The following is a 19,617-nucleotide window of genomic DNA, read 5'->3' as shown; positions in this document are numbered from 1 at the left end:
TAATAACTAGAGCTCTAGGTGAACTCCACAGAGATCTGGGTTCTAATGACGGCTGCTCTTACTGATACGGTTCCTCTGTCTCGTGGTAATAGCTTCACTCTTGTGTCTGGAGAAATATTCATATTTTCCTGCTTCTTGCTGAAGCTGAAGGAGAGATAGGAAATAAAGATGACTGAAACACGCAGAGGGAGAAGACTGCACGGTTCCTCAGTAGTAAAAACTCCTTTGCTTTTCAGCTCCCAAGGATCTCAGCCTCATCAGAGGTGGCATTCCTTAGCATCCAGATAAAGGGGCCTACACAAGGAAGAGGAACACACTTCTGGTAACGAACGCCCAAAGTTTGGTCTTTGTCCAGACAGACAAACCCATCTACAAACCAGGACAGACAGGTATGTAGGGAAATTCCACCGGTTGGGCCAACACTGAGAAGGAAGGGTCACCTGAGCTCCAAAGTCTCCATTATCCTAGCCCCGTAGCCTTCTGTCTTATCACCCAAATTACCTGCTTTATTGTGTCTGAATCTTATCAGAGAACTACTTTTTCAGTAAGATTCCGTGTTGTCTCTGTGGATGAAAATTTTCGCCCTCAAATGAACTGGTAAGCATCCAACATCTATAGTTTGGAGCTAGTTTGATTTGTCCATTATGATATCTGCAAGGATGAGGAGAGGAAGTGATAATGTGAAAATTTCTAAGGGAAAGCATCAGAGAAAAATAAAACCTGGATGGCATCACAAAAGGGGGGATAGAACAAAAGCTGATTGCGATACTTTGCCCTATAGGGATGGATATGGGTAACGATTAATTCCATGACATAGCAGAATAGAAAGAACTAATCAACAGCATTCTTGGAAGTTGAATTACTCAAATCTCCCTCTCGTATTCACAGGGAGGAGTAGAAGATGAAGTGACCCTCTCCGCCTATATCACCATCGCCCTTCTGGAGATTCCTGTCCCAGTCTCGGTAGGTACCACCTCATTCCTCTGCAGAAGGAGAGTTCTGGGTGCAGAGAAGCTGCTGACCTGCTGTCTGAAACACTATCCTATGAAAAGCAAAGCATCAGCTTTCCTTCTGTGCAATGCCGGTGCTGCCCGGATCTCCAGAGAATTTGATCAATCCATTAAGAAACGTTTACGTTTTCCCAGTAATTCCCCTGGGCTCTTTACCACCACCACTCAAAAAAGAATCTTAAAGATATGTCTTTTAATATGAGAATAACAGATAAAAATGCTATTATATCCATCTATAAGAATGAGGACTAGATGGGAAAATGTGCTTAAAAACTTCTGTGCTGTGGTCTTTGTATGTGCCTAGGAATGCCAGCACGCCTATTTACATAGCTTACTTCTCATCACAGCACCATGTTGTCCGCAATGCCCTGTTTTGCCTGGAGTCAGCCTGGAAGACAGCACAGGAAGGGGCAAGTGGCAGCCATGTGTACACCAAGGCACTGCTGGCCTATGCTTTTGCCCTGGCGGGTAACCAGGACAAGGGGAAGGAAGTACTGGAGTCACTTAATGAAGAAGCTGTGAAGAAAGGTGAGAGCACACCAGAGATCCCTCTCCTGCCCTACCCTCTGTATCAAGAACCGCGTGGCAAAATCCCTCGCTCCTGCCTCCGGTGATCCCTGTCTCGTCTCTTCTTCTCTCTATATCGTTTTGTCCATATTGCATTTTATAAAATCTAGGATTTCCTGATCAAATCAGAATGCAAAAGACAAGAAGCAGTGCAGATGCTTCTCAACTTACGTTGGGGTTATATCCTGACAAACTCATTGTAAAGCCTGAAAAATCTTAAGTGGGGCCATTTTAAGTCAGGGACCATCTATATAGTGTGTTGATAAGAAGAGCATTCTCTGGAGACTAGCTCCAACGTGTGCTACGTATGTGAGCCTGGGAAAGTCATCAGCTTCCTGTGTTTCAGTTCCTTCATCAGCAAAATGGGGATAATGATAGTATTAACCTCACAGAGCTGTTGCATCAAATGAATTGATACGGGGAAAACAGTAGAGTACATGGCACACAGCAAATCCTGTAAAAGTACTAGTGAGTACTTCTAATATATCAGTTCTCAGCACATGCCCAACCCTTATCTGGTACTTTATATAATCTTAAGCATAAGAAAATAATTATGGAAGTAACTCCTGGAATGAATTCTGGTATTTTAAGCCCATTTCACAAGACCAATAATGTTGACCAATCTACTCGTATTCACATAATACTTCTACATATACCATGGTCTATATGAGGGGTTGAAGAAATAGAAAATAAAATGCAAATCATAAGATGTCCATTAAAATAGTCTACCTTTTTTCTCTGACAGCCATTAATAATTCCTCTTAAAATGTATTGAGAAATATTTTATAATAGACATACAAAAGGTCGTAAGATCTCACTAGAAAACACTGTAAACTCTCTCATAGATTAAGAAATAGAAAATTACCCATATAGGAACAAATAAACCCCCTGTGTATCACTACCATCCCCAGAAGCAATCATTACCCTGAATTTGTCGTTACGGTGCCATGGATTTCTGTATATTTTTGTTGCATATGTATCCCTAACTAATATTTGGAATCTTTACATGTGTTTCATCTTGAGAGAAACAGTATCATATTTTTTATTATTTCAGCCACTTGGTCTTTTGTTTGTCTTTTATTTTCTAAGTTCAACATTATGTTGATGAAGACCTCTATATAAGTAAGTGCAGCATCAGCTCATTAATTTTCACTGCTGCATAATATATTACAGTCTATAAGTTAGTCATAATTTACACATCGAGTTTCTCCTCATGAATTCTTTTGTGTTTTGCTACTAAAAGCAATGCTGCAATGAACACTCAGTGCCTGTTTCCGTGTGATGTGTTTCTCCGACTTACACTTTAGGAAGCGTAATGACTGCTTAGTGGGCTAGGCACGTCTTCCCCGTTGCTGAATATCGCCAAAGAGCGATCGACTTCCCACAGCGGTGTGTATCGGTTCCCATTGTCTCACATCCATGTCAGCCTTTGGTGCTTCAAGGATTACTGTATAATTTTTCAATCTAACGAGTACAAACTCTGCTATTTCATGTGATCTGTGATCCTCACAAGAACTCGCTAAGGTCAGGCTTTATAGGAAATGTGACAAACTCCAGCTATGATCTAACATGACGTCATAAATAGGACACAGCCACACCCAGTGATACAACTGCTGTGTCTCTCTCCCACCAGCCCAACTGCAGCAAGTGTTTGAAAACGTGGACAGGTGCAGGCTTCTGACTCCAGCATCGGCATCTGCCTTAGCTGGGCTGAAACACACCAAATTCAGATTTACATAGAAGGAAAAGCATCTGCAGACAGTTCAGGGGATCGTAATGGGCATGCAGCTCACATTTCAGCACTTGGCTTGGGCACTTTTACCTTTAATTAAATATAAATATGTAGTCACTTATAAATATATTTTCCTCACTTTTAAGACAACTCAGTCCATTGGGAGCGTCCTCAGAAACCCAAGGCACCAGTGGGGTGTTTTTACCAACCCCAGGCCCCCTCTGCTGAGGTGGAGATGACGTCCTATGTGCTCCTCGCTTACCTCACGGCCCAGCCAGCCCCAAGCTCGGAGGACCTGACGGCTGCAACCAACATCGTGAAGTGGATCAGGAAGCAGCAGAACTCCCAGGGTGGCTTCTCCTCCACCCAGGTTGGTGATTCACCAAAACCTTTTATTTCACCTTCAGGTAGCAAAAGGCTTGAACAAAAAAAGTACGAACACATCCGAGAAGAAAAAATAAAGGTGACAATAACTTGAAATGAGGAAAAAGTTTGTAGTATTTAAGGATATTGAGAAATAAAAGAAAATGAAAGTCAAGAGGGCCAAAAAGAAATGCTCAGAATTCCAGCGCCCCATCCCTGTGTTGTTACCCAGCTCCTGTTTCCCACAGCAGCACTGCCTGCTTCGAGCAGCAGTGGAGCACCAGCAGAATGACGGCGATGTCTCCTGCCACCCTCCTGGACGCTCCAGGGTCTCTTTCAAACTGTTCAGAGGAACTCTACTCAAAACCCAACAACCTCCACTCACAAATCTCTCCACTCTTAGGTTCCTTTTAGTTGGCATTTTTCAAAACCATACCTTTTGTGCTTCCCCTGTTCACCTCTTGGTTTTTTGCTTGTGTTTTTCTTTTTTTGAGACAGTGTTTTGCTCTGTCACCCAGGCTGGAGTGCAGTGGTGCAGTCTCGGCTCACTGCAACCTCCACCTCTGGATTCAAGTGATTCTCATGTCTCAGCCTCCCGGGTAGCTGGGATTACAGGTGCGCACCACCATGCCTGGCTGATTTTTGTATTATTAGTAGCGACCGGGTTTCGCCATGTTGCCTAGGCTGGTCTCGAACTCCTGAGCTCAGGCAATCCACCTGCTGTGGCCTCACGAAGTGCTAGGATTATAGGTGTGAGTCACTGCACCTGGCCCCCTATTTACCTCTTAATATACAAACTTTTATTCATCAGGAGCATAAAGAACTGTCTTTATTCATCCAAACTCCTAAGTCTAGCTATATAACCATGTATCTCAACAATTCACCAATGTGTACACAGCAGGAAGTTTTACTTTGAGAGAATTTAGATGTTTGCTTATATAAACTGAAACAAAAAAATGTGACAAAATGGGCATTCCATCCTATTTCCATGGCATCTCTTATCATATGAATGAAAAAAACTAAGTAATTTTGTTAAAAGTTATCATTCATTTCTTAGAAACGTATTATTTGAAGGAGGCCATCCAGGTTTGATATTGATGAGGATAAATACCAGCGATATTCACTGGGAACAGGAAATCGTCTAATAAAACAGGAAAGCCAAATAAAAATGTCATTAAATTCAGAAGATAATCATAATATTCATCTTTTATTTATTCTGGAGAAACTGAAGCATGACTCTGCTCGTGGCTGCAGAGAACCTTGAGTTCTCTCAGGGCACTGACCTCAGCAACTGAGCAAAGTTTGATGTGGGAGCCAGACTGAACTTTGCTTGGACGGTGGCAGACGTGACCACAGTCGTCAAGAAAGACTTGCTAGCAAATAGCTGATGCCAATGACTGATTACCACTCACATATATTTCCCACATTCCATGTCCCACATACTTACAGAGAGAAAAGGATCAGTTTTCCGATAAATAAAATAAACGTGTAGGGCATACAGTCCAAGGTAGATATGTGAACGTTATGGTTCTTTAACTATTTAAAGATTATAATCGATCTTGAAATTAGAGCTCCAATGTTTACGTAGTGAGGGAAGTAGGAAATCAGAGTCCCTCACAGGGGCCTTTATGAAAAATATCTCAGCCCTCAAAGCCTTGTCACACCTAAGCGGGGACTCACTCATCTCTTCCAGGACACAGTGGTGGCTCTCCATGCTCTGTCCAAATATGGAGCAGCCACTTTTACCAAGACTGGGAAGGCTGCACAGGTGACTATCATCCAGTCTTCAGGGACGTTTTCCAAAACTTTCCAAGTGGACAGCAACCATCGCCTGTTACTGCAGCAGGTCTCATTGCCACAGCTGCCTGGGGAGTACAGCACGAAAGTGACGGGAGAAGGGTGTGTCTACCTGCAGGTGAGACTCGGGCAGGTGCGGAAAGAGGGCACGTGCGGACAGCAGCTGTTCTCACTGAGAAGTCCTAACTCCGAAAACAATGGGGCAAATCGGAGAAAGGGTGAGGGAAGTTGAGAAGAATTCTGGGAAAGGGCACAAAACTGATTTTGTCTTTGATGTTTCATAGACATCCTTGAAATACAGTATTCTCCCAGAAAAGGAAGAGTTCTCGTTTGCTTTAGAGGTGCACACTCTGCCTCAAACTTGTGATGAACCCAAAGCCCACACCAGCTTCGAAATCTCACTGAATGTGAGGTAAGAACTTCTGACTGTATCACCTAATTCTAACAACCACCAATCTTCTTACTGGGACTCTTCTTTAAGTAAAGCAGTACAACAGCAAATATTTGTACTGCATTCATTGAAAATGCAACGTATGCTCTCAAGTTGACATATTATAATTCTCAGTGATGGGGTTTACATGGTCCATCCAGGATCTATTATTGGGCAACCTCATTGTTTAAAGGGTAATAATTCCCCTCAATAATAACTAAATAAATATTACCCACTGCTTCTGACCTGAATTCCTTCTAATATAATGAAATCCTATATTATTCTTGCTTTATTCAAGACAGAGATGAAGAATTATTGAAAAGTTTGACTAGAAGAAAGCAGTGACTCTTTAGTTAGAATTCCTACTGGCAATAAATAAATCTCAGGTTATGCATGATATAATTAACTTTGGGGAAAGATACACTTACATGCTGCAGACCTGACAAAAATTATCTCTCCACAAGAATAGTATAACTTGGTTGGGGATACTATTCAGGAAAAAAGTTAAGACAAAATGTAAGTAACAAATAACTGGTACACATAAAAGAGAACGCGATCATGACCTCTGCAGGAACATGGGTGGAGCTGGGGTCATTAGCCTTAGCAAACTAACACAGGAGCAGAAAACCAAACACTGCATGTTCTCATTTGTAAGTGGGAGCTAAATGATGGGAACACATGAACACAAAAAGGACAGCAGGTACTGGAGCCTACTTGAGGATGAAGGATGGTAGGATGGAGAGGAGCAGAAAAAATAACTGAGTACAAAATTTAGTACCCAAGTGATGAAGTAATCTGTACACCAAAGCCCCATGAAACGGGTTTACCTATATAACAAACCTGCACATGTATGCCTGAACCTAAAACTTATTTATACACACACACACACACACACACACACACACACATGCAGATATACATATATATCAAAGCATAAAGTTTTGATATATATATATACATCAAAATATATGTACATATTTAATTTAATTTCGCATATATATTTGCCAAAAAATAAATTAAGCAGTCCAAGTGTCAGATGCAAACTCTCAGGGACAGGTCGCTAGGTGTTTGTAAGTGTTTTGCTGAGAGCCAGTGTTTACGTAAACACGGCAAATTACGGTTGTTTTTGTAAATAATGTAGACCGAAATGTATTATTCATAATATACATCATTTTGTCAGCTGAAAGAAAATAAAATTAAACAAATAAATAAAATAACCGGAATAGATTAGCGGTTACAAGCCGCCTGTGCATCATTTGTAGAGCTTTCTTAAAATGCAGATCCTCAGCCCCCATGCACCAGAAGGTCTGATTCATCAGGTCTAGAGGAGGAGGGCCTGGTCTCTGTGGCTTTAACAGGCTTCCTAAAAATTCTACACAAGCCACTTTTACAAACCACCGGGATAAGATATTTGGGAAGACTTACATGTAACTTTTAGAGTTGTGGAATACTTGATGTGGACATAGAAGAAGAAAATACTTTAAAACACAGAAAACTCTAATCCCATCCTCCCCTGGATCCTCAGTTACACCGGGAGCCGCTCTGCCTCCAACATGGCGATCACTGATGTGAAGATGATCTCTGGCTTCGTTCCCCTGAAGCCGACAGTGAAAATGGTAGGTTTTTCATAAGTCACGAATGCCCTATTTTATTTAATGTTGTATGTATTCCCAGCATGAGACAATACTAATATTAAAATACTATTAAAATCAATCTCTATTGGCTAAGTGTGGTGGCTCATGCCTGTAATCCCAGCACTTTGGGAGGCTGAGGCGGGCAGATCATGAGGTCAGAAGTTCAAGACTAGCCTGGCCAACATAGTAAAACCCCGTCTCTGTTAAAAATACAAAAATTAGCCAGGTGTGGTGGCACATGGCTGTAGTCCCAGCTACTTGGGAGGCTGAGGCAGGAGAATCATTTGAACCCAGGAGGCGGAGGTTGCAGTGAGCTGAGATTGCACCATTGCACTCCAGCCTGGGTGACAGAGCGAGACTCCATCTCAAAAAAAAAAAAAAAAAAAAAAAAAAATGGATCTCTATCAAAGCCTTATGCTTTTTCCAAGTTCAGAAATAAAATTGTATGAATGCTCACCTTGTGCAGAGCACTGTGCTAGGAGCCATGACTACTAGAAAAAAAATTGGCAGTAGGTTCTAGCTTTTCAGTTTCTTCTTAGCTTAGAATTTTGCTAAGAAGATAAAACATATGAACATGAACTAGCGAAAAATATGAAAATGACTGATTGACATAAATTATAAGTATTACAGAAGATAAAAGAAAATTATGGCAATTAAAACAGGAAAAAACTCTTTTATGAAGCAATAGAAGCTGAATTGAACTTTGAAATATGTGTAACTACTAAGCTTTGGATACTTAGCTCCCTTTTCTTCAGATAAATAACTACACATTAGTCATTATACTAATATTAAACCCTTTATGTCTTTCATTTTCAATTGTATTACATTACGTCTTTGCTTACAAAAAGCATTTGAAGAATTCTCCCCCCAGGCTTATTTGGCAATACAAAATATTTTTTCTGTGAATCCCCCAGGGATTTCATCTATTTATTAACTTTTGTGGTGTTTCAGTTTTCTTCAGCTGGAAAGATCTAACCACGTGAGCCGGACAGAAGTCAGCAACGATCACGTCTTGATCTACCTGGATAAGATAAGAGACCATCCAGTCTATTTGCAAAAAAAAACGTAGATAATAATCCTCTAAGGGAACACCTGGGAAGTGGGTAAATGCATTTTAGAAACATCACTTCCATGCTAGAAATTTGAGAACTCTAATGTTAACTCTAAAAGAATGTTCTCCTCTTCTTTATTTATATTTCACTGGGGACGATGGGTAGAGATGGCTTATTATAATCTTGGGATATGAATATTCCTAAAACCCCGTAAGCAAGAAATCTTCACAGAATGTGTTTATTATGTTGACAAGTTATTTCAATACCCAGTAATAAAAGGAGTAGCCCTTGTGATTAGTCAATTATTAGTTAATTATCAACATACCCAACAACAATATGAAAATGAAAAGAACTGTCAATCTCCGCAAGGACTTGAACCATAAAATAATAAGACCGTTCACCAATAAACCAATCTGATTTTATAGATGTGTGTGGTAGGAGAGTTTGTTCATGCATACGTTGATGGGAATTATAGTTTACAAATTTGATGAAACTTAAACAAGCCTGGAATGATCAACCTTTTAGATTCCTCTTAGAGTCTACACACATATTCCTGCAAGACAGAGAAGTGAAACTGTACCAAATCTCTGTATATTTAAAATTAACACAGTTAGTCATCCAATAAAAAGTATATAACATTTACCCTCATGAACAGAGCTATATATTGGCATTGACAGAGGTATGTGTGTTGTGTTAGTTATTTAATAAATACCGTCTCATACGAAATAACAGTAAGACAAAAAGAAAAAAAAAGTTATTTAATAAATAATCTGGAGAATTTATCATCTCCTCTGAGAGATTTCTGCACAATTTAATTAAGGACCCCGTAGTGTGCTGTAGGACGATAAAGCTTTTCCCCAAAAAGCAGATGAATACTTAAACTAATTCAAGGAGAGAAGAAAGCTTCCTGAAATGTCATCTAATTGACTTTTGCTTTCCAGGTGTCAGATCAGACACTGAGCTTGTCCTTCACGGTTCTGCAAGATGTCCCAGTAAGAGATCTGAAACCAGCCATAGTGAAAGTCTATGATTACTATGAGACAGGTGAGTGAGAGTGATTTTCACATAGAAATTAAGTCCCTGATCACAGAAATTCAGATTTGGGGGATGTGTTGGGGCTATTTATTACATTAAGGAATTACATTATCACTTCATTTTGTCTCCATCAAATCTGATCCTCCTCTTTTTGTCTCTTATACATATGTTGTAGAAACAACCTGCATTATAAATGTATCAACTACTAATACAAAACACCCGTAGGGTATTTAGTTCTCTTTTAGTCAGATAAATAGACTGTAGGAAAATATGAGATTTAAGTAAGCAGAACATCTGAAGAGTCCTTCAGGAGTTTGGGGTAAAAGAAAATATGACATACTGTATTTGAAAGGAGAATGTAAGGTAGCAAGCAATGCATCAAATGAACGACGCCGATGTTTCTGATACAATACTGCTCTTCCCACAACAGACTCCTGACTTGGCCTGTGTCCCATAGATGTTTGCTTTCTTTCTCAATTCATGTAATAATTTCTGTTATTTTTCTTCAGATGAGTTTGCAATTGCTGAATACAGTGCTCCTTGCAGCAAAGGTAAGCCACTCACACGCCTTCAAAATGCAGTCAGAACTTTTCAGCCTGTCCCCAAACCTCCTGCTTCATAAAACTCTGGCTAAATATTTGTCATAAACATTGTATTGCTCACACTGCACATTATTATAGAAAAACACATTTATTGGAGAGGACCACTGACTCTGTCAAACCTCAGACAGTCATAGGATTGCTGACGGGTAATGATTTGGAATGGATTTGGTTTCCCACTGTACTGACTGGGTTTCCGTAGGCACTGTGCTACCCAGAACTAAGGGAATACTCTCCACTCATGGAGACCAAAGTCTGTCTTAATTTTTTCTTCTTTCCAATATCACAGATCTTGGAAATGCTTGAAGACCACAAGACTGAAGAGCGCTTTGCTGGAGTCCTGTCCTCAGAGCGCCACAGAAGAAACATGTTTTTGTATCTCCAAAGGCTTGATGAATGAACATTTTTGTCTGGTCAATGTCTTTCCATGTTTCCTGTTCATTCAATAAATATTTCTTTACATTTCCATATGATTCTCAGTAGAATACAAAGATAGAACTTAAAGGAATCAAGTGCTGAGGGACTTCAGAATACCAAAAAATGATAGAGAGATGTTGGTCTGAGCAGGCTTCATGTAAGGACTGTGGGGAAAGAAGAAAGTACTGGGTTATGTACTAGGAAAGCGTAAAGTACGTTTAGTTATGGGAATGCCCTATGAAAAAGCCAAAGAGTGACGGTGTCTCACTCTGTCGCCCAGGCTGGACTGCAGAGGTGTGATCTCGGCTCACTGCAACCTACGCCACCCATATGCAAGCAATTCTCCTGCCTTGGCCTCTCGAGTAGGTGGGGCTACAGGTGCATGCCACCATGCCCGGCTAATTTTTAGTAGAAACAAGGTTTCACTGTGTTAGCCAGGATGGTCTTGATCTCCTGACCTCATGATCCACCTGCCGTGGCCTCCCAAAGTGCTAGGATTACACGCGTGAGCCACAGCACCCAGCCTAAAGAGTGAATTTTTGTGACAAAATAAAAGACTGACTTCACCAGAAAAGACTTTTACATTAAAATGAAATAGAATGAAACACAACACTGAACGGGTCATATTGGAGGCATGTTCGTTGGGACTTGACCTGAATTGGGAGTTGTGCGTCCTATGTTACACCAAAATCTCCCACTGATGAGAGTGATCAGTCAGTTAACCTGGGCTCCCAGATTCAATAATAGATGAGCTGAAAATATTGAAGGGAGGGTTCGTGCAGAAGCAAGTTTTCTCAGAAGGAGGAATGTGTATGACTCAAAGTCCGAATAGGCGTAATATATTGGAGCATCTTTCTTCTGGAACCCTGAGCCGCGATGGAAGGGTAGATGTAAAGTCAAGGAAGTATTCTGATGCAGAAATCAGTTTTCACAACATCTGATTGATGTCTGAGGTCTGATGTCTCACACCATCTCTTTAGTCTATTTTTTAAATACCTGATTTTCCTTGCAGCAAGTATTGCAACATATATTTCCATTCTATGCAAGGGGAAGCAGGAGCTTCAGGAGCTTGTGAAGAAGTGGGAAAGGCCAAGGCAGGAGGATTGAGCCAACGGAGTCTGAAGGCAACCCTAGGAGTCCTACTTTTCATTTGGCACAAAAATGGCAATGTTTAGTTAGGCAGAAGTTGAGTATGGATTGTGTAAACTAAGCTGGAAAGGACTTTGAAGTTCAAGCAATCCTTAGCTCTGTCTCCAGGCTAGACAAAATAAGAAATAAAAGCCATCACTTCTGTGTGGTGCTTACAGCATAAGCACACACAGATATTAACACATCAGCATTACGGGATCTTTGAGGTGCCGTTCTCCTGCCCGGTCTGGTGGCACCTTTGCCTGAATTTTGCTCTGGGCCCACTGGGCTACTTCCGCCCATTCACACTTGCCACCAGCCCGGATCCTGCATCCAAGGAAAACTGAGACAGGCGTGGAGCGGAGAGGAGTGTGCTAGGGTGTGTGAGCAAGCGTGGCCACCGTGCAGTCGCACACCAGCTGCTGCCTGGGTTGTGCAGCTCCAGGTGCCACCACGGGCTCCCTGTGAGGTGGCTGCACCAGGCACACAACAAGTAGCTTCCCTCTGGGCCAGGCACACCACAACAGCTTCCACCAGTGACACGGGGGAATGCAGTGAGGCCAACCAGGTTCCCAAGGAGGGAGTCACAGGTCTGCGCTCCCCAGGGGGCTGCAACTCTTCTCCCTATGGGGGAGCAAGGGCCATGTTGCAGCCCTGTGTTACGCTCTTTTGGCCTGGCTGTGCGGCTCTCAGTGCTTGCACCAAGCAGACAAGTGAAGAATGAGACAGATGAAGAGGAGCATTATTGAGCAATGGAACAGAAGGATGAGCAAGATGAAGAGGAAAGAGATCCGCAGTTAGCAGCTCCTTCCCACAGCAAGGGTGTCCAACGAGTGTCCAGCTTCTAGCAGAAAGAAGACCCGGGAGCGGGCGGCTTCTCTCTGCAAACAGGTCTTGCCGTTCAGTGGTCAGCCTTCAGCAGAGAGGAGGTCCTAGAATGGGTAGCTCCTCTCCGTAGCAGGTCACCCTTGTCTTCCCGTCCTCCCTTCCAGTCTAGCTGAGCCCTGGGATTGTATGAACCTCAGAGGAAAGGAAATGTGAGCCGATTGGTTCATGGGAAGCCATGGATGGGCCCAGGGAACGGCACCGCAAGTTCCCGCTCTGGTCTGCAGGCTTCAGGCCCTTCCCGGCTTGAGGGTGGGGCTTCACCGGGGACCCACCCCATTCCACCCAGGAGCCCGTCTGCCTCCTGCTACCAAGCTGTTCACGCCAAGGGGTGCCTGCAGGCCAGTGCTGGGCTGTCTTCAGCCCCCTCAGCCTCCCTCTCATGCTTGTTGGTGCCCAAGTTCCGGAGGGGGCCGAGATGGCAGGGGGCTGGCATGTCAGCGCTGTCCCCATGTGCACAGTGGGCCAATCTGCAATGGCGCCCAGGCTCCGCCCGACCTTGCTCTGAGATCAGAGTGGGTGCTGACAATGGAGAGAAGCCAGGCAGCAGGAGCAGGCACCCTCGCGTCTGCAGGGGGCAGGAGGCTTTCCTGGGCCCCCGAGAGCCCAGAGATGTCCGCAGCCGCGGCAGGGTGGCTCCTGTTCTGCCAATTCGGAAGGGGCAGCGCTCCCGCTTGTCCCTGGCTCACCTGCTCCGGAGCGCGCAGCTCCGGCGGTGCCTCCTGGCTGCCTGGGGTGGCGGGCGGGGGCGTGTTCCAGGTCCTCCCCGGGCCCGGGTCGGCTTCCGGGGCAGGGGCGACTGTCGCTGCAAGCCCTTCCCGTGGCCCCGGGACTCTCCCTTGCCTGGCTCACCGCCCTGCCCGGGGGCGCCTCCACGAGCAGATCGCGGGCCCTGGGGCCAGGCGGTCAGGAAAGTCAAGCTCGGCGGTCACCCCAACGCGGGGCGGACCTGGAGACGCGCCCCTGGGGGCCCCACTCAGAGCCTCCTCCCAAGGCCCAGGAGCCCGGCTCTGTCGGGGTGTGCGCGGTGGCCACAGCCGTGGCCGGGTCCCCGCAGCGCGCCCCGCTCCCACTTCCCGCCCTGGCCCGGGAAGCCTGGCCCCAGCTCAGCGCCCCGAGTCCCGCTCCGCTCTCCGGGTCCGAGCCCGGCACAGCCCCGGGCCCCTCTCTGCCCCGGGCCCCTCTCTGCCCGCCCTCGGTGCGGACTTCGCTGCTCCCCCTCCAGCGGCCGCCCCAGCCCGGCCCCGACGCGGAGGCTTCAGGGGCGGCAGGCTAGGTGGTTGGGACCCCCCGGGACGGGCCGCCTCCTCCCCACGCACAGCGGCGACCGGGGGCCGGGTCCGGAGCGGCGCAGGTCCCAGCCCGCACGCGAAGAGGTGGCGGCGCAGTCGGCGCCTTGGGGTCTCAGGGCGCGGGGGCGCGAGGCGCAGATGTCCCAGCGCGGCCCCTGCGCTACCGCCGCCACCCACCGTCCCCACCCCCCGCCGCCCCTGGCGCGATGGCGGCGGCAGTTCGGGACCCCCTGCTGCCGTCATCAGCCTGAGAAGTAGGTACCACGGCAGCAAGAGGACCCCGAAGCACAGGGACGTGCAATTTGCCCGAAGTCACTAAGCTAGTAAGTGAAAAAGCCAGAATCCAAGACCGAGAAGTCTAGTTTCCATGCTCGGAACTTCCAGCCACGGTGACGCCTCCAACAACCTCAAACAAAAAGGTCAGGAGAAAACTATTTCAGAGCTTAATAAACATTTTAATTAGCTGTCAAGTTAGGTCCCGAGCCAGGGCACAGAACATGAAAGAAATTAGAGTATGGCTATGGGAACAAGACGACAGGATTATAATAAATTTTACCGCTTAGTTCTAGTTCTTTTTCTCTTTGTTCCTATGGAAATCATGATTGAAAGTGAACTTTAAGGATATGCTGGCTGCAAATCATTAGCTGCATCACCGACCAAGAACGTTTATTCTTGAAATACTGATTGCCTACTATCTGCCAGGCACAATAATCCATGCTAGAATACAAAATCAAACAAATAGAATTCCTCCTTTAGAAAAACTTACTGCAGAGAAAAGAAAAAGATACACATTATAATGATCAGGTGCACAAACTATTCATTGCCCCAGTGGACTGGAGGTACAATGGCCTTCTCAAGTTTTGGGGTATCATACTCAAATTCATACGTGATACTAGAGAAACGGCCTAATTACAACTAAAAATGGATTTCCCAGCAGCCTGGTGGCATGGGAATCTTGGAAATAAAATGAGAAATTTATAATTAAATTCTTAATATGAATTCCTATTGGAATTAATATTAGAAATAACATATTATACATTTAATGTATGATATATTAATTACATCAATGTATTTTATACTAAATTATATTCTGAATATCATCTCTCTCAAATAAAAGGCCCAGAATTTATTACTGAACTCTCCCTTGATGTTTCCGTTACTGTTGGGTACTTGGAGTGTTTTTGGTCTGTTCATGGACACAGTAAACACACCTTTAGGACCAGACACTGTTTAAAAGAAAATATCCACATAGTTTTTTTATAAGTTACAAACACATTCAAGAAACGATTTGTAGTGAGCACATTGGTCATTTTTTTTCCCACTAGGGATTGTTCAAGAAAGAACAAAAAAATTCCTCCTTTATTTATCATCCTGTATGGGCATATAATCTGCCAGGTGCAAAGGACATCACTGACTTCATTCCAAGTTTAAATGAGCAGGAGGGAGAAGGAAAAGACCATATCAAATAGGATAATGTCTTTACTGATGGGCTCGGATAATTTATGTCACACAGCAACGACGAGAATGCTTGCAGCTTTATTAAGGTAAAGCCTATATTATCCATTAATATTATGCCTTATGAATTATTTAGGATTAATAGAATATTATGTATGCACATATATATAATCTATATATACCAATATAATATTATATATTGGTGCTGCCTTGGGATCTAAGGCACAGGGGACATGAGGCAGTACAACTCCTGCCAATATGATATTATATCTATATACATGTATATCTATATGTGTGTGTGTATCTACGCACACACACACACACACCAATATAATATTCTCCCCCACTCACTGCAGCCTCCCAAAGTGCTGGGATTACAGGTAGCCACTGTGCCCGGCCTGAACAGCTCTAACACTTAGCAAAGCTCATCTCTATCTTTTTCACCTTTCACTTGTTTGCATATGGGAAAATCCACACCCTCAAAGACCCCTAATACTATTACTTACAGAATAACACGTAGACTTCTGTTAACACCAGCACTTTGGGAGGCTGAGGCAGGTGGATCACCTGAGGTTGGGAGTTCAAAGCCAGCCTGACCAACATGGAGAAACCCCATCTCTATTAAAAATACAAAATTAGCCAGGCTTGGTGGCACCTGCTTGTAATCCCAGCTCCTTGGGAGGCTGAGGCAGGAGAATCGCTTGAAGCCGGGAGGTGGAGGTTGCGGTGAGCCAAGATCAGGCCATTGCACTCTAGCCTGGGCAACAAGAGTGAAACTCTGAAAAAAAAAAAAAAAAAGAACAGTTCAGAGGAGACCCACAGTGGCTGGCTTTCTGTAGACAGGCTGTCCTGTCATCTGCCATCAGCAGAGGGGAAGCCATGGAGAGGGTTGCTCCTCTCTGCAGGTCTCTGAAGCTCTCTGTAGAAAGGGCAGTTCCTCTCTGCAGCTGGTCTTCCCATTGTGCCCTCTCTGCAGACAGGTCATCCTGATATCTGCTGTCAGCAGAGAGGAAGCCCTGGAGTGAGCCACTCCTCTCCGCAGCTGGCCTCCTGGAGTGAGCCGCCCCTCTCCGCAGCTGGCCTCCTGGAGAGAGCCGCCCCTCTCCGCAGCTGGCCTCCTGGAGTGAGGCGCCCCTCTCTGCAGCTGGCCTCCTGGAGAGGGCTGCTCCTCTCTGCAGCTGGTAGTCCATCTCTGGAGGCCTCTGAAGCTCTCAGCAGAGAAGGTAGTTCCTCCCTGCAGCTGGTCTTCCTGTTGAGTCTTCTCTCCATTCTCTCCATCCTCTCTTGCTCTGGCTGAGCCCAGAGCTTTTACAGACCTTGGAGGAAAGGAAGTGTGTGCTGATTGGTCCATGGGCAGCCATAGGTGGGCAGGAAGAGGCACCACAAGTCCCCACTCCAGTCAGTGGGGCTGGCAGCCTGGCCCCCAGCCTTCAGGCCCTTCCTGGCCTGAAGATGGGCCCTTACTGGGGACCTGCCCCCTTCCTCCCAGGACTGTCTGCCTCCTGCTGCCATACATGGCCCCCAGGGTCAGCCCCAACCCCATTCCAAGATTCAAGCCAGTGCTAGGAATGGAGAGGGGCAAGGCAGTGGAAGCAGACACCCCTGAGCCTACAGGGAGGGGAGTGTGGGAAGGGCCTTCCTGTGCCCGTGAGGGTGCACACTGCAGAGATGCCCAGGTCCTGCAGCAGGGGAGCTCCCGCCTCGCCAGCTTGGAAGGGGCGAGGTTTCCATGTGTTCCTGGATCCTGCCTGCTCCGTGGAGCGGGAGGCCCTGGTCTGCAGCTGCTGGGTGGATGGCTGCAGCTGCACCCAGAAGGGCAGATCCTGCCTGCTCCCCACACCCTCCGAGAGCACAGGGATGCTCGGATCCTGGGTCGCAGTTTGGGCAGCTGTAGCCTCACTCAGGAGGGTGGGGCTCCTGCCTGCTCCATAGAGCAGGAGGCCTGGGTCTGCAGCTGAGGTTTGGGGGGGCTGAGGTTTGCAGAGCTGTAGCAGCACCTCAGAAGAGGCGGGGCTCCCACTGGCTCCATGGAGTATGCAGCCCCAGCTGCAGGGAGCATGATGGTGCTAGCCACTGCCATCAATGGAAAGCTGATGAAATCTTTTAAAGGCAGCACAGTGGCATGACCAGATTTAGTTTAGGATGATAACAAAGGGCAGAGCTAGTGTCAGAGGGACACGTGGCAAGGAGATTATTACAGTAATTCTTATTTCTCATGGAAAGTTTTCCTGAAAAGTGGGCTATAAGTATATTCCACTTCTTAAAACTGTATTTCTTACTGCTTAGGGAGAGTCAAAATGCTTTGCACCAATGTGACAAGTTTTAGACCACCCTGAAAGTCCACAAAGAGCTCTATTTTAAGAATCGAGTCTACTGTAGATTTCAGGTTCAGCTTCCTACGAAGATTTTTTTTTCTGGAGCTTATTAAAATCAGTAATTGACCCTACGTGGCAAGTCGGGATCAACAATTACTGTGTTCCCAGGGTAGTCACGCATCTTGATTTGAAGTGAGGAATGGGGAAGTACTATGATGAGGTTAGACACAGACGAATAGGATTCTGAGAGGCCTATACTGATCCGTCGGACACATACAGGATGTTCTAGATTCACGCCCCAGATGCCGAGCATTAGTATTTCAGATACGTGTTTAATGTGCTTCCCCTACACTTACTTGCTCCTGTTTGGTTGGCTTAGCAGAGGCTCCGAGGCCCTTTTCATCTGCAGTAATAAACGAGAGCCACAGGGTGGCAGCAAAGGCTAAAAAGATTTGAGTGCTGCTACTTTATTTAAAATGTAAAAATAAATAAGTTAGGCAATAGGAACAGAGAAGAGAGGAGTAAAATAACCATAGAAACCTAAAATGAGAAGCTAAAATAAGGTACTAGCACAACTCGTCCGTATCTATGGGCAGAATTGCATTCACAACCCTGGAAATAGCTTTTTGTTTTCTTTTTAGAAATAATATATTCTACAAGAAATAGCACAACACTTTATTTTTTGTAAATAAAATGTGACTCTAAACCCCAGCTCCACTGGAAATTTATCTCAGCTATTTTGGGTCCTTCCTACCTAGTGATCAAATGCAGAATAAAGATATTGCATCCGCCCCACCACCGGCGTCTGTCTGTAGTCCACATGACCACTTCAGATCCACCACTCTGTGGCCACATTATCATTCTTGCGGGTATGAATCTTTGATCAAGAGCAAGAGGCTGGGCCTGGAACCCAGCGTTCCAAGTCCTCCCTGCAGACCTTCCTTCTGAAGCCCTGATACTTACTCAGAGAGTACCAGAAACGTAAAGTAGGTCCCTGCTCTTAAGAGACTCACTGTCCTCTCTCTGTCCAGCCTAAAAGAATCATTTTAGCCTTGGGCAAGTCCCTCTCAGCATAAACTTCTGTCTCTTAATTGACTTTCTTCCTTCTCAAAGTCTGTTTTTCTCCTGTTTAGTCTCAAAATCAAAAGCCAGGTAACCCTGCCCCAAAGGTTCAACTCCTTCAAGATTTTTCTACATAGGCAATCGTGCAATCTGTGAACAAAAACCTTTTCATTTCTCCTTACCAGTCCGTATACCTTTTATTTTATTTTCTTCCCTTATTTCATTAGCTAGGACTTCCCGGACAACGATTACTAAGAATAGCAAGAGCAGACATCCCCGTCTTGTTCAGGATTTGAGAGGAAAGTGTCTAGCCTCTCACCATTAAGTATAATATTAGGTTTAGGTTGTTTGCAGATGTTCCATATACAGTTGAATTTGCTGAGGGTTTTTATCCAGAATGTGTGTTGAATTTTGTCAAATGCTTTTTCTGCATTTACTCATATGATGAAAAGTTTTTTCCTTTAGCCTGTTAATATGATGGGTGACACATTAATTGATTTTTGAATGCTGAACTAGTCGTGCATAGCTGGAATAAATCCGACTGTTTATTGCACATCACTATTCCTACACATTGTTGAGCTTGGTTTGCTAATATTTTGTTGTGGATTTTTGTTCATTAGAGATATGAATTTGTAGTTTCCTATCTCATAATGTATTTCTCCAGCTTTGGTATTAGGGTAATGTTGTTCTCATAGAATGAGTTAGGAAGTGTTTTTTGGTTATTTGTTTTCATTTAGTTCAACATATTTTTTTAATTTCTCATAAAACTTTTTGGGCCTATATGTCATTTAGAAGTATGTTGTTTAATCTCCAAATATTCTAGAATTTTCTAGCTATCTTTCTG

At 44.7% G+C, this 19,617-nt stretch overlaps 1 protein-coding gene and 1 long non-coding RNA gene across 2 annotated transcripts; both read left to right on the top strand.

Moving 5' to 3' along the window:
- The first annotated feature begins 864 nt into the window (after positions 1–864).
- On the top strand, positions 865–8,602 carry LOC108298447 (alpha-2-macroglobulin-like). The gene is made up of 7 exons (XM_017521125.2): positions 865–963; positions 1,358–1,538; positions 3,456–3,679; positions 5,366–5,587; positions 5,754–5,881; positions 7,425–7,515; positions 8,495–8,602. Exons 3-7 carry the CDS (start codon positions 3,545–3,547, stop codon positions 8,600–8,602), a joined length of 684 nt encoding a protein of 227 aa, XP_017376614.2. The 5' UTR covers positions 865–963; positions 1,358–1,538; positions 3,456–3,544.
- Positions 8,603–9,505: 903 nt separating this feature from the next.
- LOC119469891 lies at positions 9,506–10,687 on the top strand. The gene is made up of 3 exons (XR_005198744.1): positions 9,506–9,629; positions 10,130–10,171; positions 10,509–10,687. It is a non-coding gene; the product is annotated as an uncharacterized LOC119469891 (long non-coding RNA).
- Positions 10,688–19,617: the final 8,930 nt, after the last annotated feature.

This window comes from Cebus imitator, unplaced genomic scaffold (assembly GCF_001604975.1).
Source record: "Cebus imitator isolate Cc_AM_T3 unplaced genomic scaffold, Cebus_imitator-1.0 Scaffold963, whole genome shotgun sequence".
NCBI lineage: Eukaryota > Metazoa > Chordata > Mammalia > Primates > Cebidae > Cebus > Cebus imitator.
This window is presented reverse-complemented; position numbering and strand designations above follow the sequence as displayed.

Coding starts and splice junctions, on each gene's coding strand:
- LOC108298447 (XM_017521125.2), top strand. CDS start 3,545: ATGACGTCCTATGTGCTCCTCGCTTACCTCACGGCCCAGCCAGCCCCA. Junction 5,588..5,753: donor AAGGGTGTGTCTACCTGCAG/GTGAGACTCGGG, acceptor GATGTTTCATAG/ACATCCTTGAAATACAGTAT. Junction 7,516..8,494: donor TGAAGCCGACAGTGAAAATG/GTAGGTTTTTCA, acceptor AGTTTTCTTCAG/CTGGAAAGATCTAACCACGT.